Here is a 23,484-nt window from a genome sequence, read left to right as displayed (position 1 = left end):
GGGGGGATTGTGTACCAGGGAGGGAGTCTTTTACTTTTGAAAGAGAGGAGCAAACTGGGGGGCAGGGGGAGAGGGCTGGGCGGGGAGAGAAGTGCAGCAATGAATGAATGGAAATCCAAATTCTCTGTAAATGTTCATGAAAATTATTTTAAAAAATTTTTATTCTTTTTTGACTGTGTACTGTCAAATCGGATCGGACTGGCACAGGAGGAGGTTGCCCCTCCTCCAGCAGAGCATCTGGTGGACTGGAATATTGTACCTCTGGGATTGCAGTGCAGCTTCCTGACACTAGGTCACCAGAGCTCCTAAGTATCAAATATTTTAAGCTCCTCAGTCAGATTCTCTTAAAAACATAAATAAAGCTACTCAGGTGATTCAAATGTTCATTCATCCAGCAAACAATCCTGTGCAACCAGGAACACAGCAAACAAAACAAACAAGCAGAAAGAAAATAAACAAATGTCTCTGCCCTCCCAGAGCAGAGGTCCAGTGATCCTGACCTGCCCTAGGATCCAAGCCAGTGAACTTGGAGGGAGTGAACTGAGCAGTTTGAGAAGGGGCGGTGCTGGAGGTGGAGGCTTTGACTTTGACTTCAAATGAGATGTTGTGCAGAGTCCTGAAGGCTGTTTCCCTGTCTATGTCAAGTACATACAAGCTTCACTAGCGAGTAAGTAAACACGTGGAGTGTGGCCGTGACCGTGAAGACAGATGGGCTCTTGAGCTCACCAGACCCAGATTCAAATCCCTACTGTATGACCTTTAGCAGTCTCAAAATGTATTTCTTTCCTCTCCTGCAAACAGGGATGGCCAGTATGAATTGAGATTTAGAGAGAGCCAGAGTGGGTTCAGAGCAAGCCTTTCAACAAGCAGGTTCGGAGGCCCCGCCTCCGTGCAGGCCGCGCCCTGCGTAACCACGCCCCCAGGTGTTCCTCCCCGCGTAACCACTCCCCTGAAGGGTACGTCCCGCGTAGCCACGCCCCAGGAAGCCCGCCCCGCACCCCGGACGCCCCGCCTCCCCACCGACAGCCCCGCCCTCCCTCCTCCCTTGGTGTGGCGCGCTGGGCCCGGCGGGTGAGTCGGGGTCGGGGAGTGGAGAGTCCTCTCGCAGGCGCGGTGGGGCTTCCCGCGCGGGGGGTTGAGCACCGGGACCGCCCAGGCCCCGCGGCGGGGCAGCGGTGCCAGGGACGGCCTAGGCCTCTGCCGCTGGTCGGCCGCTCGTGGGGTCCGGCTCGGGAGACAATTTTCCGTTCGCTCCCCGCCTCGCCCCACTTCCGGGGCCGCCACTTTCACTTTCTCTTCTGCCGTTTTCTCTCCCTTCCGAAGACCTCCCGGGGAGGGGTGACCTGCAAGCCGGGGCGGGGCGGTCCCGCGGGGAGAGGCAGGGGGCCCCTCGGAGGACCCTCCCCCCGCGGCCCTGTCCTGGCCCCTCTATGCGGGCCTTGTCCGGTGCCCCCTGCCCTTCACCCTCCCACGCGAGGTCGCAGCCGGGTGCCCTTTCTCAGACCGGATCTCCGCTCCCCGGGTCTTGTGATGCAGCCCGACTGCCGCCGGAGACAGCGCAGCCCCGAAAGGGCTCAGGCCGCGCCGGAGGCCACTCGACTGGGGCTGAGTTGTTCCTGGTCGCCCGCCCTTCCCCAGATGACCCGGAGGTAGCATATTCCAGGATCTGCAGCCCCCGCCTGGGGGGATGGACCCACCCGAGCCAGATGGACGAGAAAAACAAGAAAGGTGGGCACTGATGGGAGACTTCGGAGGTGGACCCCCTCGCCCACAAGGGCCTTCCCTCTCCCAGCCTGGCCCCCGTTTCCTCCCTGGGAAGCCTCTGGCTTCCAGAGGCGAGTTACTCGCGAACCTGGAGACCAGGTGGGCGGGTTCTTTGCGGAGATCTGAGTGTGTATGGGGGGGTGTCGTAGAACACCGGGAGCAGAGAGACCTCCCTGCTGCTCGTGGAGGGACAGAGATCTAAGCGGACCTTAGCCCCAGGGAGCTTGAGACCTCACTAGCTTGAGACCATTTCACACCTCAAGGCTTGTGCCTTCGCCTTTATTTTTACCTCGACCACTTGTCACTGCATCTTGAACATGTCGGGTTCCTTCTCTTGCAGTTCCCAGCTTCAGTATGACCTCTTCCCAAAAGCCCTCCCTGATCTCTTTACATTGTTTCTCACCTTCTGAGTGTGGATGACCATGTGAATTTTTTGTTCTTCTTTTGTTACACTTGTTCATTGTGTGTCTCTCTGACCCACTGGGCTGAGAAATCCTTGCGGAGACCCCATTTATCATATTTACTGCTGTCCTGAGGTAATGGCTAGAGCACAGTAGGAGCTTAGTAAATGCTTGTGTGAGAAATTAATGGAGATATGAAGAAAAAGTTAAGGCAGCCAAGGCAGCAACTGGGGAAAGCAGAGAAATGGGAACAATGTCATAGAAGGTGGTGTTGGAGGATGTGTTAGCCTTCACCAGGGAGATGGAAGAATGTGCACAACAGATCTCTTCCTTCCCTAGTCCATCACCCTCACATTTTTTTTTAAATTTATTTTCTAACAGTTGAATTTTATCATATTTTACATATGTGTCAGTTCGTGCCACGATCTTGAAAGGTAAACCCTGGTGCTCACCTGCTCCCGCTGTGCTTATTTTCAGCCGAGGAGATGGCACTGAGCCTCACCCGGGCAGTGGCAGGTGGGGATGAGCAGGCGGCCATGCAGTGTGCCATCTGGCTGGCAAAGCAAAAGATACCTGTGAGTGTGCAACTGAAGCCCAAGGTCATCCAAACACAGCACATCAGGTGAGGAAGAAGATTCCTGGAAGGGAGCCGTTTTAGGGTACTATCTCGAGGCCAGCTGGTTTGGGGCAGAGGGTTTAAGTTCAGCCCTGGCCCTGGCATTTAAGAGCTGTGTCACCTTGCACAAGTCCCTGCTTCCTTTGCCTTAGTGTTCTAACCTGAGAGTTGGAATTGTAATAATATATGGGGTTTAAGTTTTTGCTTTTTGTTCTGAAATAGTTCAGACTTAAAGAGCAATTGCCAAATTGTACAAAATACTTGCATGTACAGTTTTTCCAGATTCCCCAGATATTTTCTTCATTTCACTGCATTTGCCTTGTTTCATTTTTTCCCCTTATGTATAATTTACTTATGTTGTTGTGTTGTTAAGTGTCATCAAGTCATAGGCGACTTATAGCGACCCTATGAATGAAAGACCTGGACACCTGTATAACTTTTGTCCTTTCTCCAAGTTCATAGGGTTTCCAGAGGCAAGCTTTTATGGAAGTGGATGCCACTCCTGCTTCCAAGCTTGTTTTAATTGGGTAGCTCCACCAAACACTGTCCACCATGGGTAACTTATTTATATGAATATGTAAAATGTATATATGCCCCAAACTCAATTGCCATCAAGTCCATTCTGACTCATTCCAACCCTCCACAAGGTTTCTAAGACAGTCTTTTTCAGAAGAGATTGTCCATCTTTCTCCGTCAGAGTATGTAGTGGATTTGAACTGTTGACTTTCCTGTTGACAATGAAATATATATTAAACTATACCACTAGGGTCCATATTTCCTTAAAAATGTATGTGTGTGTGTGTGTGTTTATATATGTGTGTAGATGTGATTTTTGTGTAGATTATGTAGCTGTCTTAGTGAGAATGAGTTCTGGTATCATAGTCTGTAAGGAGTTGCTTGCTAAGCCAAAGGCCGTACTTTATGGTTCAAATCTGCCAGCTGTTGCTTAGGAAAAAAATGGGCAGTCTCCTCCTGTGTGATTTACAGCCTTGGAAACTCAGTGGCGGGTGACTTATGAGTTGGACTTGACTTGATGGTGGCAGTTAGAGAGAGAGACAGCACTACAGTGACATCTCATTATAATTTTGGTCTGCCTGTCCCTGATCGTTAAAGAAGGTGCTTGGTGGCATATTTGTATGTCTTCTTTGGAGAACTGTCTATTCAGATCCTTTGTTCATTTTGTAAATGGGTTAATTTTCTTTATTATTGAGTTGTCAGAGTTCATAATAAGTCTTTATATATTCTAGAATGAATCCTTCTTTAGAGAAATGATTTGTAAGTATTTTCTTTCCCATTGTGTTTTGTCCTATTTTTTCCCTTCACTTTGTTATGTTCCTGAAAGCACACTAGTTTTACATTTTGTCTTGTCTATAGTTTGTTATTGTTATGTGCTGTCAAGTTGACTACAACTTATAGCGACCCTATGAACAACAGATCTGAACCCTGTCCTATCCTCTGCCATCCTCATATGTCCTGACACAGTAGAGGCCACTGCGGCAGTTACCGTGTTTGTTCCTTCCCTTCGCTGACCCTATCATGTCAGTTTGCCTGGTTGAGGGACTTCCTTTCCTTTGCTGCCTTTCCAAGCGTGGTGTCCCTCTCCAAGGAATAACCTGTTTTAGCAACATACCCGAAGCATGTGAGGTGAAGCTTTATCATCTTTGCCTCCAAGGAGCACTCTGGCTGTACTTTCTCTAAGACATATTTGTTTGTTCTTTTGGCCATCCATGGGATGTTCAGTATACTTTTCAACACCACAGCTCAAAGGCACTAATTCTTCTTTCATCCTTATTCATTGTCTAGCTCTTAGATGCATAGCAAGTGATTGGAAAGACCATAGTCCAAATCAGATGCACCCTAGTCCTCAAACTGACACCATTGCTCCTCAATAATTTGGGGAAATCCCTGACTGCAGACTTTCCCAGTTCAATATATCTCCTAATTTTCTGACAGCTGATACCAAGGGTATTGATTGTGGATCAAGTAAGATGTAGTTGGGGGCTCCTAGCCTCCATATGACTGTTAATCACAAAAGTCTACCTTCTGGGTCCTAATTGCTTTAAACAAGAGACTCCCAGTCCCCAACTGTTAATCAGGTGCAAAATATGTTGGATGGCTAATTCACTTCTGTTTTATTTTGTCACTCACTGTGCTTTTGGTGTCATAGTTAACATGTTGCCGCACACTTTTAAATTGATGACCGTGCTTAGAAACACATTTTGCCGTCATTTGCGGCAATGTGTTAAGAAACCATTGCTTAATCAAAGGTCATGAGTATTTGTTCCTATATCTCCTTTTAAGAATTTTACATTTAGGTCATCGGTACATTTTGCATTAATTTTTATATGTGGGATGAGATTGGCAGTCTAAGTTCATTTTTTTCTCTGCTGTCTAGGGGTCCTAGCACCAATGGTTGGGAACGTGAGTCCTTTCCCTACTTCCCCAGGTTGGCACTGTTGTCAGAATTCAAGTGCCTTAATGTGACAGGGCATTTCTGTACTCCTCATTTTTATTCTGTTGACCTAGAGGTCTTTTCTGTGCCAGAACCATACTGTTTTGACTATTGTAGTAATGTGTAGTATATTTTGAAATTAGAAAGAAAGTATGTATCTCCTAACTTTATTCTTTTTTTTTCCAAATTGTTTCTGCCATTCTGGGTCCCTTGAATTCCATATGAAGTTTAGAATCATCTTGTCAGTTTCTTCAAAGAAGTCATCAGGGATTTTGGTAGGGATTACCTTGACTCTGTATATCAGTTGGCCTTTTGATTTTTAAATGGAGTACATATATTTTTTTATTTTATTTATTTATTTATTTATTTATTTATTTATTTATTTTGGCTTTGACAAACAAATTTATTCCCTCACCTTTTGCGGTTAGAAGTCCAAATTCAAGATGCTGCCTCCAGGGCCTCTGGGTCTGGTGGAAGCTCCATGTTTCCTTCAGCACCTTTGGCAAGTCAGTCCTTGGCAAGCCCCCTGTGGCTTGGCCTTCCCCTGTGTCATTGAACTTCCTGGCAGAGAGATCTGGGTGGAGATGAGATGCTGCACTCCCGGCTTCCGTCTTGCTGGTATTAAGGCTTTCCTTTGATCTGTTTCTTGATGTTTCAACACAGTGGACTTCCATCTGTGAAGCAAAGTCACTTTCCCATACTTACCTCCAATCTTTTCCTGGCTTTTGCCAAGTATCAGAGTAGATGCTCTCCTTGTTCACCTCCTCTCAAACCCCCATATTAACTGGCACTGTGGGTTTACTGTGGGTAAAACTGGGCTGTAAAACATAGACTCACAGCTCAGCCAGTGACTTGCTATTTGAAGTGTGTTCCGGTGATCAGCAGCCCTACCTCAGGGCAGCTGGGTTTCGAACTTGCATTTTGAGAGACTGTTTTTCTCCTCAGTGCTCAGAGCTCATCAGCAGTTGAATTTGTTCCCTAAACTATTTCTTGTTGTATCCCTTCTAGTCAGAACCAACTCATAGCTGGCCCTCCAGCGAGTTCTCAGGGGCACAATAGGAGATTGCCCATCTGTTTCCCACAGAGTAGCTGGTGGATCCAATCCAAGTGCCTTTGGGTTGGCAGCACAGCTCTTTACACTAACTCAGCAGAACTCTTCAAGCTGTTTATAGGAGTTGTAAGAATTTGGATAATTATTTTGTTGCTTACTAAAATGCAAGTGCGAAGAGGAAATTGGTTCTCTGTAGTTCACCAGAAACACTGTAGGATGGTGATGATGTTAATAGGTTGATTCTGACCTTGTGTCAGCAGAAAGCTGCCCCGTGGGCTTTGTTGCTGTGATCCTAGGAGAGCTGACCTGGCCTCCCTTTTGTGATGCTGCTGTGTGAGTATGAACCATCTGCCTTAGGCTAATGTATTTTAAGTTGAGAGTTTACAAATTCCGCAAAGTCCTGCATTCAAATGTTTAAGAGTGTGTATTTGCTCCCCTGTTTTAAAAAGTTGTAACTGGAAACCATAGATGACGCATTGTGGATGTAGTTCAAACAATATAGAACAAACAGGTCTGTCCAAGAGACAGTGAAACCAGGGTGCTTCTTGGAGGGATGGTTGATGAAATACCATCTCATGTATTTTGGGCATATTGTAAGGACAGCCTGGGATGTCATGCTTGGAAAGGTGTGAAGAGTTAGCCTAAGAGAAGAAGACATTCAACAAGGTGTATTGACACAATGACTGTAACAGGGGAATCAAATGTGTTAGAGATGGTGAGGGTGGCACAGGATAGGGCAGAATTAAGATCTATTGTTCATAGGGTCTCAATGAGTTGTAGTCGACTTGATGGCACATAACAGCAACAACATACTCCAGGGCTCCTCAAACCCAATAATATACAGTTTCTTTTCAGATTTCTGAGTCTTTGTGTAATCCTTTTTACAGCTGACCTTTTCAAATTAAGGGTTAAACAAGATCCATAGGTAGTATTTGGTTGAATATGTCACTTAAGTTTCTTTTCTTTCAGTTCCTTTTTTAAAAGAAACCTGGCTTTTCAACATCTAGAAATTCTCTACACTGTAGTTGCTGGATTGCCTGCTTCTTCCTGCTTTCATCTGCTAATTTCTTCTGTTTCTCCAATTTCATGTGAACTGATCTTTAGATCAGAATGAAGGCTTGATTAGCTCAGCAGTTTTTGTTTGGGTTTTCCTCTGTTTCTCAATGTGATATGATGTTTCCCCAAATCTCCCTGAAGGCATTAATTATAAAAACACTTTGCTGTTACTATTTTGTTCCCTAAGTTTTCCATTTCCTTTGGGATCAGTTCTATTTCATCTTCACTATCTCATTGTTGTCTAGTCAGAACTGACTCATAACTGACCCTTCATTGAGGTTTTAGAGGCTGAAAATTGCACAGAAGAGATTGTTTCTTCCTTTGTGCAGCGGACAGATTGGAGCCTCTAGTCAACACCTTTGGGTCAGCAACACCACTCCCTGTGGAATGTGCCACCAGAGCTCCTTTTCGTGCTTTGGTCTTCAAAATATTTTTGAGCCCTGAGAAAGTTGGTACTTAGGACCACTTTCTTTAGAGTTAAGAGTGTTTGGATTTGAATCCTGTCTCTATTATTAATTCTTTGACATGTGAGAGTCAGTGTCATTTAGTGATGCCTCATTTTAAAAATCTGTACAATAGGGTAGCAATGGTACCTCCTTCATAGGTTTGTTGAGAGGATTAAACAATTTGACAACCTGGTAAGTGTTTTGAATTGTCCTGATACACAATAGTTAGTGATAGCCGAATGGTCAAAGGAGGGAGGAGACGATGATTGGAGAGGCAGGGAGGGGCCAAATCATAGAGCACCTTCTTGGCCACACTCAGGAGACTGGATTTAGTGACAGTGTAGAGTCATTGAGGTCCCTGAATTAGTACCATTGGCTAAGCTTAAAATTTACCAAAAGTTTTTTGGTTTGAACCTACAAAGAGGCATCTCAGAAGTAAGCCCTGGTGGTCTGCTTCTAAACAGTCACAGACAGTTATGTCACAAACCAGTATGGAGGAGTTTTGCTCTTTACATATTGAGTCATAAGTGACTCAGTAGGTTGGGTTGGGTACACCTTAGTCTTCTAAGTGACACCCTTACTTGGTAGCACTTTAAAAAGGTCCTGTGCAGCACATTTGCCCAACACAATATCTTTTACATCTGTATCCATAGAGATGATCATACGGTTCCTTGTCTTTGTTTTATTAATGTGGTGGTTTAGTGAACCATGCCTGAATTTCTAGACTAAATCCCTCTTGGTCATAGTGTATGACTCTTCCATTATTCTGTTGAATTTTTTTAATTATTAAATTTTATTAATTTTAATGAACATTTACAGAGATTTTGGGTTTTCATTCATTCATTGTTGCACTGTTTTCTGTACCCTCCTCCCCAGTTCGTTCTTTTTTCCCCCCCTTGAAAGTCTGTTTTAATTGTCCAGTTGCCACAGTGCTTGTCAAAGCCAGTTCTGATTAATCTCCTTTGTCAGTGTGTCCTTTGCCATTCCCTATCACTCCTCCCTGAGAGACTTCACCCTGATTCATAAGGAAAAGGGGATGGTGTATTCTCTTAGCTACTTGCTGCTGAAAAGGGACGCTGTAGGTTTCAGGGTTATTCTGTTGAATTTTATTTGCTTAAGTTTGGCTGAAAAGTTTGGCATCTGCTTTTATAAGTGACAATGGCCTGTCCTTGTAGCAACTTTGTCTGGTTTGGGTCAGAGATTCATAGAGTACATTAGAGAATATTTCTTCCTTCTTTTTTCATTGAATGAGTTTAAACAATATTATCAGTTTGTTGAAAGATCTGGTAAAATTCTCCAGTGAAGCCACCTCATCTAGAATTTGGCTCATTGGTAGTTTGTTAGTGAGTTGTTTGAGTTCTGTGTTTGTGCATTTTACATTGTTTTCTATTCCTGCTTGGTAGCTTCACTCTGCGTGGTCAGAGAAAATACTGGTATAATTTCAGTTTATTTATTTATTTATTTATTTATTTTAGTTTATTTAAATTTATCCAGACTTGTTTTGTGACCTATCACGTTGTCTGTCTTAGAGAATGATTGACTAGACGATGTACTGGAATGAAATGCCCTGTTTTTATTTGAAGTTTTCGGTTTGGTTTTTTTTCTTCCAGGTTTTTTTTTTTAAATTTTATTCATTTTAATGAACATTTACAGAGATTTTGGATTTCCATTCATTCATTGTTGCACTTTCTCCCTGCCCAGCCCTCCCCACAAGTTCACCCCCCCTTTGAAAAGTAAAATTCTTGCATTGGTATACAATCCCCCCGCACTGCCGCCGCCCCGAGTACCCCCGACTTGTTGTTGTTGTTATGTGCCGTTGAGTTGCTTGCGACTCATAGTGACCCTATGTACAGCAGCCCTAAACTCTGCTCTGTCCTGTGCCAATCGTACTGTCTCTGACATTCTCATCCCAATTACCCCAGTCACTGAGTCAGTCCACCTCATAGAGGGCCTTCTCCTCCTGCACTGTCCCTCCACCCTCCCAAGCATGATGTCCCTCTCCAAAGACCAGACCCTCCTTACAACATGTCCAAAATATGTTAGACGGAGCCTCAGAATTCATGCCTCCAAGAAGCCGCCTGGTTTAACCCTTTCCAGGATGAATCTGTTTTCCTAGCAGTCCATGGTACTCTCAATATTCTTCTCCAGCACCACAGCTCAAAGGCATCAATTCTCCTTCTGTCCTCCTTGGTCATTGTCTAACTCTCTGATGCATAACAAGTGATTGTGAAGACCATGGCCTGTATCAGATGCACTTTAGTCTCCAGAGTGACACCATTGTTCTTCAGTGCTTTGGAGAGGTCCCTAACAGCAGACTTTCCCATGGCAATACGTCTTTTAATTTTCTGGCTACTGGTGCCAAGAGTGTTGACTGTGGAGTTAAGCAAACTAAAGCTGTGAACAATCTCAGTCTCTTCACCATCTATCCTGATGCTGCCAGTTGGTCCAGTGGTGAGAATCTTTGTCTTCTTGACATTGAGACACTCCACTATGCAACCTTAATTCTGGACTATTTGGAGTTTTATAAGAATAAAATGTAAAGATAAACATGGGCTGGCTTTAGCAAAGTGGTTCCTTCAACAAAGTATCATAAACTGCCTTAGAGTTGATCAGGACCCGTGAGTGTTACCCAGCCCTTTTAAAATGAAGGAAGAAAGAAAAAAGAGTAATAATGATAAACTTAATTAGAAAGTTACATTCCAAGGGGACAGAGCTTCCTCCTTGAAAAGGAAATCTGGAGAAGGCCTGTTGTGTTACTGAGTGGCATGTGCTGTATATCTGATAGCTATTGTTGCTTTAGGGAGGTCTAGTGACATAGTCCAGAAGCAGTTTCACTGCTGACCGAAAGGTCTCACTGATGGTTTGTATCCATCAGCAGATCTGCAAGAGAAAGATGGGCAGTCTCCTCCTGTGCAATTCACAGCCTTGAAAAGCCAATGGAGTGTCAACTATAAGTCGATTCCAACTCTGTGCTAGTGAGAGAGACAGTTTAAAGTATCATTGGGATCTTCTTCCTTGCTGGTCTTCTTTCTAGATGTTTAATATGGAAAGTGGTATCTTAAAGACTCTAGCTATTATTGTAGCCAAGAGAACAAACAGGTTTGGCTTGGAGAGGGTGAAACCAGGTTGCTCCTTGAAGGCAAAGAACTCCTGCTGATATGCCTTGGCATATGTGGCCAGGAGGGACCAATCCTTGAGAAGGACATCTTGCTTGGAAGGGTGGAGGGACAACATAAGAGAGGAAGACTCAGGATTGACACAGTAACTGGGGTAATGGGTTGAGTGTCAGAGACAGTGAGGTTGGCTTAGGATAGGGCAGGGTTTAGAGCTGTTGTGTATACAGTCGCTATGAATTGTAGTCAATTTGATGGCACATAACAACAACATCTCTTTCTCTCCTCAGTTCTCTCAGTATTTGTAATTTACATTTAGGTGCCCAGATACTGGGTGTAGATAGATTTGATTTTATATTTTCTTGATTAATTGATTCTTTTATCACTACATAATGTCTTATTGTTATCTATTCTAACAGATTTTATCTTGTTATTGTTATTGCTGTGTACCATGAGTCAGAACAGACCCATAGCTGACCCTGCGGCAGGTTTTCAGAGGCAGTTAATTACTCGGGAGAAGACTGCCCAGCCTTCTCCAGCTGGTATATTTGAACCGTGTGCCTTCAGTATTGCAGCACAGCTTCTTACCAGTAGACTACCAGAGCTCCATATTTAGTCTACTTCTTGATAGGGAGAAGGATGGGCAGTCTCCTCCCATGCGATTAACTGCCTCTGGAAACCCACTGGAGGGTCAGATATGGGTCGATTCCAACTCAGCAGGTACACAACAACTTTTTGATATTAAGTCTACTTTTTTCTGATATTAAGATTGTTACCCTAATGGTCTTTGGATTATTAACTTTCATAGATTATTTTTGCCCCATCCTTCCAGTTTTAACCTTTTGTGTGCTTCCTTGGTTTTAAGATGTGTCTCTTGTAAATACTGTTTAGAGTTGGGTGTTTTCTCTTTTAATAACCCTTTCTGCCATGCTCTGTCTCTTCATTGGAGAATTTAGTCCTTTTACATTGTTGAGTTTGGGTTTGGTGAAGCCATTAGAGAAGCTTTATCAATGGCCTTTAAGAAATGGAAGGCCCCTAAGTGCCACTGGGGTAGAACACGCATACGTGTCCGTAGCTGAGCCTGACCCCATGATGGGTGACCAGAGCCTTTGGCTGTGCCTCTGCTCCTCACAGGCTGTGGGTGAGCGTGGAGGATGCGCACATGCACACTGTCACCATCTGGCTCACTGTGCGCCCTGACATGACCGTGGCTTCCCTCAAGGACATGGTGAGTGAAGGGGGGCCCCCTCCCTGAAGGGGTGTATCAGGATGGAGGCTTCCCACCTTGTTCCCACCTCTCCACACTGGTCTCCCCTTCCCAGCCGCCTTCTCTTGCTGCTCCCTGCCAGGTATTCCTGGACTACGGCTTCCCGCCAGCCCTGCAGAGGTGGGTGATTGGGCAGCGGCTGACAAGAGACCAGGAAACCCTGCACTCCCATGGGGTGCGGCGGGATGGGGACAGTGCCTACCTCTACCTGTTGTCTGCCTGCAACACTTCGCTCAACCGCCAGGAGCTGCAAAGGGAGAGGCAGCTGCGGATGCTGGAAGGTGAGGCTCCACCTGAGGTCGTAGGGCAAGAGGGGGCGGAGCCCATGGACTGCCCATCAAGGACCTGTTCCCTGGCTGCAGCCACAGAGGGCCAGGGAGGAGGGCGTCAGGTAAGCCGTCAGAGGTCAGACTTCGGTGTCAGGTTTCTGGCCTGCCAGTTGGGTGTGATGATCAGAATAGTGTTTCAGTTTTTAACGGTACTTAGAAATATTTCAGACTTAACAGTTACAGTATTATGCAAAGACTCCTGTACACCCCTCACCAGGATTCCTCAAATACTGACAGTTGTTGTCAAATACTTACTTTATCGCTCTGTCCATGTAGAAAATATTTGGAGAATGATATACATGAAGACCTCTTCTCCTAAAAACTTAAGTGTGTATTTCTCCAAAGAATAAGAAAGGTTTCATTTAAGAAATTAAGCTGCAGGGTTTATGGGCATGCCATTTACTGTGTCACTACTGTCCTTCAGAGTGTTGGCACTCTGAAGAGGCTAGGCTGTTTTCTCCGTTTTTGCAGAAGCCTCACAATTTGGCATTGCCTGTGCTCCCGCCCTCAGGGATTGAGTATTTTTGGGGCCCAGAAGCATTCATAGGTGGCTAGGTTCTCAGATCTTTGAGATCACTCAATTGGTGGAGCCCCTCCAAGCCAGGAGAGCGTGGAAGGCGGATCAGTGAGGCATGTGCACACCAGCGCAGGTCAGGTCTGGTGGATTGCTTGGGACCACCCCCCCTTAACGCTCCTCTGCAGATTTGGGCTTCAAGGATCTCACACTGCAGCCTAGAGGTCCGCTGGAGCCAGCTGCCCTCAACCCCGGAGCGCCCCAGGAGCCAGGACGGGGTCTGCCGGAAGCCACGCCTGAGCCCCAGCCAGTAAGCTGCTTCCCCGGGTCGTCTCCCCCAAACTCCGCTCATGCACAGCCCTGCCCTGCGCTTAGCCCGCCCCAGTGCTCCCGCACCCCGCCCACTGCAGCCTAGCCCCGCCTCCAGCCCCGCCCCAACCTTCCAATCCCACCCCAGGCCCCGCCTCCCACACTTCATCCCATCTCTGTTCCAGGTGGGCTGGCAGTGTCCTGGGTGCACCTTCATCAACAAGCCCACACGGCCAGGCTGCGAGATGTGCTGCCGGGCACGGCCTGAGACCTACCAGGTCCCCGCCTCGTACCAGCCAGATGAGGAGGAGCGAGCACGCCTGGCCGGCGAGGAGGAGGCCCTGCGCCAGTACCAGCAGGTGGGTGTGGCAGTCCCCTGCAGACCCCTGAACAGGGAGGAGGCTAGGCCTGGAAGGGTGACACCGCAAATGCCACTCCTGCCCTGTCTCTGCCTTGCTTTTTACTACCACACTCCCTTAGGGTGACCCCAAACTAGTTACTACCCTCTCTGTCCTGAGGTCAGGGACTGACAGAGACACTGGCCACTCAGACACACATCCTGCATCCTGTGTTCACAACCTGTGTGTTTCACACATGCCTCACATGTGTGCTGTGGCTCTGATGATTGTGAGACACATCCATTATGCACATAAGTGTTCCTGGCTGTGACCCTCACATCCTGACCTTGATCCTGACTGTACCCCAGCCCATACCTCCCCTCACCACCTACCCACCCCTGTGACCTAGATCTGCTTCCCCTGACCATGACCTGACCCAGGTGCAGCCAGTCGTGACCTTCATGTGTCGTTCCTGCCCCAGCCATTTCCCCACTGCGGACCCCCCATCACCCTGACCCCAGTTTTTCATGGTTTGCTGACAGGGTCTCTGTCCTACCGGTCCTGCCCCGACTTATGACATGCATGATTGTGACACACATACATATGTGCCTACACTGATTACATGAATTCTAGGTCCTGAGTCTTCTTCCCTTCAGATTTCATGCCCCCCCACCCATGGCCTTGGCTCTGATCCCTGTCCCTCACCCAGCTTGCTGCTCTTAACACCACACTGCTGACCCCTGACCTGCTCTGTCACCTTGACCTGGCTCTGCCCTGCCCACTGGCCCCAGCTCCCCTGACTGTCCTCTCCACCTGCCTTCCTCCTTTCACTTCTGCCACTCTTCCCTCCGCATCTCCACTCAAGGCTGTGGCCCCAATCAACACATGTGCCCGCCCTTGACCTCACTGCCCCCTCCCTGACTCAGCCCAGCCACTCCTACCCCTGCCCACCTCCTGGCCACCCCCTGGGGTCTTGACTCTCTCCAAGCTTCACCCCTACCTTCCACTCTGACCTGGCTCCCAGCCCCCCTGCCCATCTGACCTGCCCCATGGCCCACCCCATGTGTCCAGCGGAAGCAGCAGCAGCAGGAGGGGAACTACCTGCAGCACGTCCAGCTGGATCAGAGGAGCCTGGTGCTGAATGCCGAGCCCACCGAGTGTCCGGTGTGCTACTCGGCGCTGGGGCCTGGCGAGGCCGTGGTGCTGCGGGAGTGTCTGCACGCCTTCTGCAGGTGCGGCCCCAGCCCCGCCCCAGGAACGCCACTGCCCTAGTGCCCTCTACCCAGGACTGCACGTGGGCAGGGCCCTGTGGCCTCCCACCCCCACAGAAACCTTCCAGGTAGGCAGATAGCCAGGTGACTACAGAGAGGCAGCTTGGCCAAGGCCACTCAGCTCCCGGGACTAGAAGCCCACACATAAAACCAAATCCCAGGTGGCCTGTGGTGACAGCCTGTGCTGACTCCCATTGCCTGGTTGGGTGGCCTGGTGACGCCCTTGTGCCTTTCTGAACCTCTTTATGGCCCTTCCATCTGGGCTGTTGAGAACATGCCTTCTTCACCATAACAAGTGTTGAACAGCCCCAGTACCAGGGACTGCTGGGCACTGGTGAGCCAGCTGTGAACAAAACCCTCAGTTCTTGCATTCTAGAATCTACATACCAACAGGGAGGCTGATGCTAGGCTGATCTATAGACTGTATAGATATTGTGTCAGATGCTAAAACATCAGGGGATCCGTTTTGAGAAGGTGGTCAGGGAAACCCCTGGACCATTTGCCTTTGATTTGATGGCTCGTGGGGACCTAGGTATTACTGAGCTGAAAGCCCCTAGGCAGTAATGTTTGAGCAGAGAGCAAAAGCAGGGTTGAGAGGAAGCTCTGAAGGCTGCCTGACTTGTTTAAGGAGAGCAGAGGCCAGGTGGCCAGAGTTGAGTAGGAAACAGAGGTGGTGGGATGAGAATGGAGGGGCTGGGGGGTTCATGAGGATCTCCGAGCGGAAATGAGAGATTCTGGTTTCTGTGCCTTCAGGAAGCTGTTGGCGAGGGAAATGGCTATTGTGTTGACAATAGACTTTGGGGGCCAGGTGGGTGCTGGGAGTCCACTGAGACTACTGCAGCCAGGTGGTGGGTGGACAGGACGTGGGGAGGCTGTGGTCATTAAGACAGGAAGGGGCCACTGAGAGGAGCCCGCCTGGTGTGGCGGATACAGGCCCATGGGGTCAGGCCTGGCTGTGTGGTGGGCAGGTTTGCATGATCCTAACCCCCATCCCTCTTTCTGCTCTCCCCAGGGAGTGCCTGCAGGGCACCATCCGCAACAGCCAGGAGGCGGAGGTCTCCTGCCCCTTCATTGACAGCACCTACTCGTGCTCGGGAAAGCTGCTGGAGAGGGAGATACGGGCGGTAAGGCCTGGGTGGGTGGGAGCTGCTGGGGAGAGAGATAAGGGCGGTAAGGCCTAGGAAGGCTGGAGCTTCTGGAGAGGGAGATATTAAGGCCTGGGCAGGGGGAGCTTCTGGAGAGGGAGATATGGGTGGGTGGAAAGGCCTGGGCAGGGGGAACTGCTGAGAGGGAGACTTGGGCAAGCAGTAAGGCCTGGGTGTTGGGGGCACTGACTTGGGGCTGGCCCCAGGCAGAGGGCATCTATCAAAACCTTCTCTTGTGGGGTTCTAGGGGCCTCAGCAGCAAAGAGGACAGGAACTAGGACACATAGGGAATAAAGGAGGACCCTGGTAAGGAAAGGTATTCATGAAAGTCAGGTTGGAACTGACCCATAGCTGACCCTCCAGTGAGTTTTCAAAAGTAAATTGCACAGGAGGAGATTGTCTTTCTCCTCTGAAACAGCTGGTGGATTTGAACCACATGCCCTTGGATTGGCAACATAGTCCCTAACCACTAGGCCACCAGAGCTCGCTGTGAAGGACGGGAAGAAGAGTGGATATGGTGTCAGATGGGCTGGGTGTGGGTCCTCAAGTTAGACACCGCACACGGCTGCTTTTATTGTCTTGTTGTAGTCAAGGTCCAAGTTAGAATCGGGTTCTATTGCAAAGATTAGAGGGCAGATTTTATGCCCCAAACTGCTGATCACATGTATCAGTTTGCTTTGGATGTGTAATAAATCGCTACAGACTCGGTGGTGGTGGTGGTTGTTAGGTACCGTTGAGTCGAGTATGGCTCATAGCGACCCTATGAACTGCAGATCTGAACCCCCATCCTATCCTGCTCCATCTTCACACTTCCTGACACACTAGAACCTATTGCAGCAGTCACTGTGTCAGTCCACCTGGTTGAGGGTCTTCCTCTGCCTTTCCAAGCATCATGTCCTCTAAGGAATAGCCCCTCCTAGAACACATCTAAAAGCATGGGAGGTGAAGCCTCATCATTCTTGCCTCCAAAGAGCACTCTGGCTGTACCCTCTCTAAGACATACATGGTTCTTTTGCCCTCCAAGGCATAGTGTTCTTCTCCAACACCACAGTTCAAAAGTTCGATTCTTCTTCCATCCTACTCATTGTCCAACTCTCAGATACATAGCAAATGATCGGAAAGAACATGACCTGAATCAGATGCACCTTAGTCCTTGAACTGCCATCATTACTCCTCAGTAATTTGGAGAGGTCCCTACTGGTAGATTTCCCCAGTGACTCAGTATTCTCACTGCTTGTGATTCTGCAGTTGGGGTTGGGCTTTGCAGGATGGTTCTTGTCGTGTGGGCAGGGCTTGGCTCATCTGGGCTCAGCTCTGGGTCTCCTGGGACAGTTTTGTGAGGACCGGGGCTGCGGTGGCTGGCCAGATTGGGTCTCTCTGCACTTTGGCTGGCCAAGGGCCTTTGTGGGTGCCTTTGTGATCCCAGGGCAGCAAGATGGGAGTCCTAGTGCACAAACAGTTCCCAAGCCTTGATTTCATTTGTCTTGTTGTTGGCCAGAGCACGTCCCAGGCTCATGCAGCTTCTCTGTGGAAGGGGCCCTCCCCGTGACGTGGGCCTGTGACTGTGGCAGTCTTCCATGGAGCCACATGTGCCTACACACCCCGCTGCTGCTGTTATGCTGGATTGCTGTCCTGTAATCAGTCAGTCCCTTACGCTGACGGATGGCCATCATGGGCAAGCCCTCTCCTTTCTCTGGGCTTCCATTTCCCTGTCTGTTGGCCTTGATAATGTGGTTTTGTGGTTATTGTTGGGGATGGACACAGCAAAACCCACTGATTGAAAGTTTCTGCAGGTACAGTCCCGTGACCTTGATTTACCATTCTCGCCTCCCTTCTGATTGGTGGATTTTAAGCTGCTGGGAATTGGCCTTCCCCAAATTGGGCCCCTTGGAATCCTCAGGCCAGAATGCATAGGCTGGATTGGAGATGGCTGAGGCCTAGATGGGAGACCCTGCAGATATGCACAAGCACCGCTGTTTCTGCCCATCACTTCAGCCTGTCTCCTGTGACTCTGTTCTCCCCAGGTCCCTCCAACTTCACCAGGCATTTCCTGGACTCCTAGGGGAGGGGACTCTGCCTCGGGAGGAGGAGAGACTGGAGATGGGGGAGCAGCCTGTTTGATCTGTCATCCTTGGGACTCCAGAGGCAGCTCTGGAGAATTGGTGGCCTCTCTGCAGAGGTCTCAGGAGACTGAGTCATCATGTGTCACTGAACCCAGGTTTTCCTGCTAAGCGACACTGTGATGGGTCAGAGTATATATATTTTCCTTGAAATAGGACGTTGACCCCAACTTTAAAGAATGGTGAAACAACAGAGAGAGAAAGGTGTGCAGGCCGCCAGAGTAGCACAGGGAGGTCCAGTATGTCCTTTACACAGTAATAAAACAACAAGTGCTAAAACAAAGGGAAGATAGCAAAAATAAACAAATGCAAAACATGGCTGACCTGCTTCCAGGGAGCTCTGGGGGCAGGGGTCCTCAGGAGTTGGACTGCAAACCCGAAGGCTGTGCCTCTTTGGCTTTTCGAATCCACTAGTGGCTCCGTAGGGTACAGATGGATTGTCTCCTGCCCTGGGATTTACTGCCCTGACACCAGCTGCGGGTTGGCTCCCACTCGATGGCAGTGAGAGTTGAACCCCCATAGAACCAGAGCTGGAAAAACAAAAAACCATCCATACCCAGCCATCCTAGGAAGTCTCTTTGTATTTTCTCCTGTTTCCTATAGGGTCTCTGGGCAGCTAAGACAGTTCCCCCCTTTTAAGTTAACCTTTTTACCTCTTTACATGGTAAACTCTGATTACAGTAACACATGTCACTGAGATAGAGAATTCACGCAGAATTTTTACCTCATTGTGACTCGCATAGATACAAAAAGCTTTATGCTACTTTGCTGCAGAATTTTAAATAATAGTCTTACACATGTACATGGCGTATACCCTGTTTATACTCCTTTCCAGTTTTCTCAGGGTTTTTTGTCAGTAACTTTCCAAGTAACATTTTGCACTGTGCATCTTCCCTCTTGTATGTTTTCTTTTTTTTCCCCCTCTTGTATGTTTTCTTAGTGAAATGAATCTCAAAGAGGCTCAAGCATTGTGTGTTACTATTTTTCTGTCATCTTTAAACATTTCTTTTCCTTCCTTTTTTTAATTCCCCGTTTCCCCTTTGTGGCACTGCTTTGAGCCACTGAGAGTTAGTCTCGGTGGGTTTACCTCTTGCAAATAATTCAAGTAAGCATCATTTTATAGTTGTGATATTTTTATGTGTGACTCATTTCACCCAACCTAGTGTTCCCATAGCTTGTTAATGTAGCGTCATGTGCCTGAATTTCATTCCTGTAGTTAAATACTGTGCCTTTGTACGCATGTGCAGCTTGTTGTGTCTGTCCATCTACTGGATTGTGCCAAGCTGGCGGCGCGTGGATGATGAATGTGGCTGAGTGGACACTGGAACAGGCGTCTCTGAGGCTCTGCTGTTGAGTTCTTTGGAGCGTAGTAACTTCTAGGAGTGGAATTGCTAGATCAGACTGTTAACATTTTTCCCTTCTTTCTTAAGAAAATGCCCACCTGTTTTCCCAGTGGCTGCACCATTTTACATTCCCACCAGCAATGCACAAGGGCTCCAGTTTTTCCACATCTTTACTCAGAAACTCATTGTCATCAAGTCAGACTGACTCATAACTGACCCTCCAGGAGTTTCTGAGGCTGAATTGCACAGGAGCCGATTTCCTGTCTTTCTCTCATGGACCCATGAGTGGATTATTCAAACCTCCAGAGTCAACAGCACAAGCCCCTGTGGACCAGGGCACCAGGGCACCCCTTCACTCTTGCTGTTTTCAATTTGGTTTGTCTTCTTCACTTTTCTGACTGGTGTAAAGTGGTATCTCATTTGCAGTGGTTTTGATTTGCACGTCTCGGACATGTCTTGGAGGCGAGGATGACATAGCTTTGCCTCATACTTTGGGTGTGTTGCTATTCGCCGGAAAGGGACGTCGTTCTTGGAAAGATGGAGGGTCAGTAAAGGGAGGAGGAGACACAGGGTCTGTAGCAATGGGCTCAGGTGTCCCAGATGACGAGGATGGCACAGAACAGGACAGCATTCAGATCTTTGTTCATAGGGCGCCTCAGAGCAACGGTGGTGAGTGTTCATTTTTTAATTTCAATTTTTTAAAAATTTATTATCAATTTCAATGAAAATTTACAGAGACTTTGGATTTCCATTCATTCATTGTACTTTTTTCCACTCCCAACCCTCCCCCCTAGTACACTACCTCCTTGGAAAAGTAACAGAAAAAATTCTTTCATTGTTTTACAGAGTGTTCATTTTTTTTAAAGTTTTTCTTTAATATTATTTTTTGTGGGTATACCATCAAATTGTATCTGACTGGTACATGAGGAGATTGCCCTTCCTTCTCCAGCAGAGCATCTGGTGGATTCAAACCATGCGCCTCTGGGATTGTAATGCAGCTTCTTGCCACTAGGCCACCAGAGCTCCCTGAGTGTCCATTTTTTAATAGAATTTTAAACACAGTGAAGGTTACTTGACGAAAGTGCCTGGATGGGGTTGGTGTTTATGGGATGAAGGTTTCCGGAGGGGATTCACTGAGAAGGAGGTCCTACGTCAGGGGTTCCAAGCCCTGAGGGACAAGCACACATTGTGTTGGCAGCTCCTGACCCCCGAGGATTACCAGCGGTTTCTGGACCTCAGCGTCTCCATTGCCGAAAACCGAAGCGCCCTCAGCTACCACTGCAAGACCCCCGACTGCAGAGGGTGGTGCTTCTTTGAGGACGACGTCAACGAGTTCACCTGCCCCGTGTGCTTGCACGTCAACTGCCTGCTCTGCAAGGTGGGGACCTGCTGGAAGCTCTGGCGTTGGCTCCGCTGAAGTGCAGTCGTCAGGCCCAAACAGGGATGCTGGCCTCTCTGGCTGTGTGGTCAGTGAGGTAGCAAACCTGCCCCCTGTTCTGGGCCAGTCGTGGGATTAGCTCTGACCCCATGCGGAGTCCTGGCTCTGGATGGAGTCCCACCCTGGCCTTGGTCACTGACTGTGTCCCAGCTCTGGGCTGAGCATTCACCCTGCTCCACAGAGTCCTGGTGTGTAACCAGCCCCGGTCCTGATCTCTCCTTAGCCTCAGCCCTCATGTCAGCCCTGGTGCTAAACGCAGTGCTGACTCTTAACACAGGCAGCCCAGCGCCTGGTCCCTTATGTGACCATTACAGTCTCAGTCTCTGATCCTTGGGCCTGTGACTGAGTCGGACCCCTGGTGGGGAGGGAGCTGCAGGCCAGGAGAGAGGAAGGTAAGGGGTTTGTGTGCCAACAGCGTTTGAATAGAAAGATGTGAGTTGTTACCATCATTGTATGAAAACCTGGCTGCACCTCCCTGGCCTCGCTGTTGTCTTCTGTCAAATGGGTGAATGAATGGTTTACCATTAGAGGCTCTGTTAGGGACTGTCTCTGGAGGCATTAATGTAGATCCCTGCTCTGCCCCAGCCTCCTCCCAGCATCCTCACCCCCTAGGGGAGTGTCTCACTGAGCCCCCACTTCTCCAGGCCATCCACGAGAAGATGAACTGCAAGGAATACCAGGATGACCTGGCGCTGCGGGCACAGAATGACGTGGCCGCCCGGCAGACAACAGAGATGCTGAAGGTGAGGCGGGCCCAGGGATCTGGGCTCTGGCATTCAGAAAAGCTGCATCCCGCGCTTCCCCAGAGCACTGGCCCCTTCCAGCTGTCGCTCCTTTCAGGGCAGAGTGGACGGGGCTGGGGGGGGTTGGCGAGCAGCAGGACAGGGTCTGAGCTGAGGGAGGAATAAGAACGGAGGTGGGACTTGGCCTGTGTGGAGGAGTGAAGCATAGAAGGGGGACTTCAGTGGCATTTATCAGTCATGTGCTGGGTTTAGGCAGGGTGGACTAGGTGGGTCAGGTCGGGCATGCACCCCAGGTCAGCAGGTGCTCTGCTTCTCTCCTAGGTGATGCTGCAGCAGGGCGAGGCCATGCACTGCCCACAGTGCCAGATCGTGGTGCAGAAGAAGGACGGCTGCGACTGGATCCGCTGCACCCTCTGTCGCACCGAGATCTGCTGGGTCACCAAGGGCCCTCGCTGGGGCCCCGGGGTGAGTCCTCTGGAGCAGGTGTGGGGAGGGTGTCAGGGGGCCTCCTCCAGTGCCATTCGTGTGTTAGTCCCTCCATGCCTGGCATCCTCACATGTGCAGAGTAGGGTGATCCAGGGACATTTACAGCTGTGGCTTCTCAGAAGGGGATCACGGGCGGGGTGGGTGGTGGTGGAGTGGGGGTATGCCTCCAGCTGTGAGCCTTGCCGCTTGGACCCTTTGCTGAAACCGTAAGTCGCCTGTAGGACAGGTGGAAGTGCCCACCAGCTTGCCCAGCCTATCACGGGGAAGGATGTGTACCTTTCTCCCACGGAGCCACTGGGGGGTTCAAAGGTCTGACCTTCCACTGAGCTGAGCGCTTGTTCTCTGTGCTCCCAGGGGCCTCTGCCCTGGAGTAGGAGTTGGAAAACCATAGCCCAGTGGCCAGGTCCACCCTGGCCCCTGGTTTGTGTGATTTGTAAATTAAGGTGGTTTTTGTTTTTACATCTTTAAATGGTGAGAAAATATTGAAAGGAGAGTAATATGGGAAATGAGCATCTCAGTAGCGGCTGCTGCTTTTGTGCTCTCCTGGTGCAGGATGGCCATCGAAGCCGAAGCGGCCGGCCCTTTATAGACAGTTTGCTCCCTCCTGCCCCAGAGGACAGCGATCACGTGCAGCCTGGCGTTAGGTGGGCTGGCCTGGCCCCAGCATTTACTGGTTGCAGGTCTCTGTCAGTCACCTGTTAGAGCCTCTGTTTAAGCACATAAGGGGGATGATGGCAGGCTGGTCTCTGGCTTGTCAGAAGTAGGTGACACATTTGTCCAGCAGGGTGCCTTTCCCATGGGAGCGCCCCGTAATGGCAGCCATCAGTGTGTATCCCACTGTGTGGGGGGGCTCCTGTGGGCAGGTGGAGGCAGAGAAGGCTGCCCTCACACTGCAGGGCACTGTGCAGCCAGATATGCAAAGATCTGCTGGGTTCCACCCTGCTCTGGGTCTGGGGGAAGGCAGGCTAAGAGTGGGCAGTCAGGGATGGGGTGCCCCTCAGGATGCTGGGATGGCCACCTCCACCTGGAGCAGAGGGCCTGAGTGGGAGAGCGGCCTGCCCTGGGGACTCAGTGGGACAGCACAGGGTCTCCAGGCTTCACTGACACCATTTCTCGTCTCTGTCTTCTAGGGCCCAGGAGACACCAGTGGGGGCTGCCGCTGCCGGTTGAATGGGATCCCTTGCCACCCTAGCTGTCAGAACTGCCACTGACTTGGGACTGCCCTGGCCCTACATTGACTGAGCCCATATCCACAGGCTGCTTGGGGCAGGGCTGCTAGTGG

The 23,484-nt window shown here is 49.1% G+C and overlaps 1 protein-coding gene across 1 annotated transcript; it reads left to right on the top strand.

Annotated features, from left to right (window-relative positions):
* The first annotated feature begins 1,521 nt into the window (after window positions 1–1,521).
* RBCK1 (RanBP-type and C3HC4-type zinc finger containing 1) lies at window positions 1,522–23,413 on the top strand. The gene is made up of 12 exons (XM_006881409.1): window positions 1,522–1,728; window positions 2,643–2,787; window positions 12,034–12,127; window positions 12,249–12,447; window positions 13,198–13,319; window positions 13,504–13,677; window positions 14,728–14,888; window positions 15,940–16,051; window positions 20,734–20,913; window positions 21,618–21,716; window positions 22,038–22,181; window positions 23,333–23,413. The coding sequence occupies exons 1-12, from the start codon at window positions 1,707–1,709 to the stop codon at window positions 23,411–23,413; spliced, it is 1,533 nt and encodes a 510-aa protein (XP_006881471.1). The 5' UTR covers window positions 1,522–1,706.
* Window positions 23,414–23,484: the final 71 nt, after the last annotated feature.

This window comes from Elephantulus edwardii, unplaced genomic scaffold (genome assembly GCF_000299155.1).
Source record: "Elephantulus edwardii isolate Elephantulus edwardi_28Jun2011 unplaced genomic scaffold, EleEdw1.0 scaffold00015, whole genome shotgun sequence".
Lineage (NCBI taxonomy): Eukaryota > Metazoa > Chordata > Mammalia > Macroscelidea > Macroscelididae > Elephantulus > Elephantulus edwardii.
This window is presented reverse-complemented; position numbering and strand designations above follow the sequence as displayed.

Bases quoted from the DNA above. Each gene is read 5' to 3' on its own strand.
- RBCK1 (XM_006881409.1), top strand. From the start codon at position 1,707: ATGGACGAGAAAAACAAGAAAG. The intron at 16,052-20,733 runs GTAAGGCCTGGG...TTGTGTTGGCAG, and splicing joins TGGAGAGGGAGATACGGGCG to CTCCTGACCCCCGAGGATTA. The intron at 20,914-21,617 runs GTGGGGACCTGC...CCACTTCTCCAG, and splicing joins TCAACTGCCTGCTCTGCAAG to GCCATCCACGAGAAGATGAA.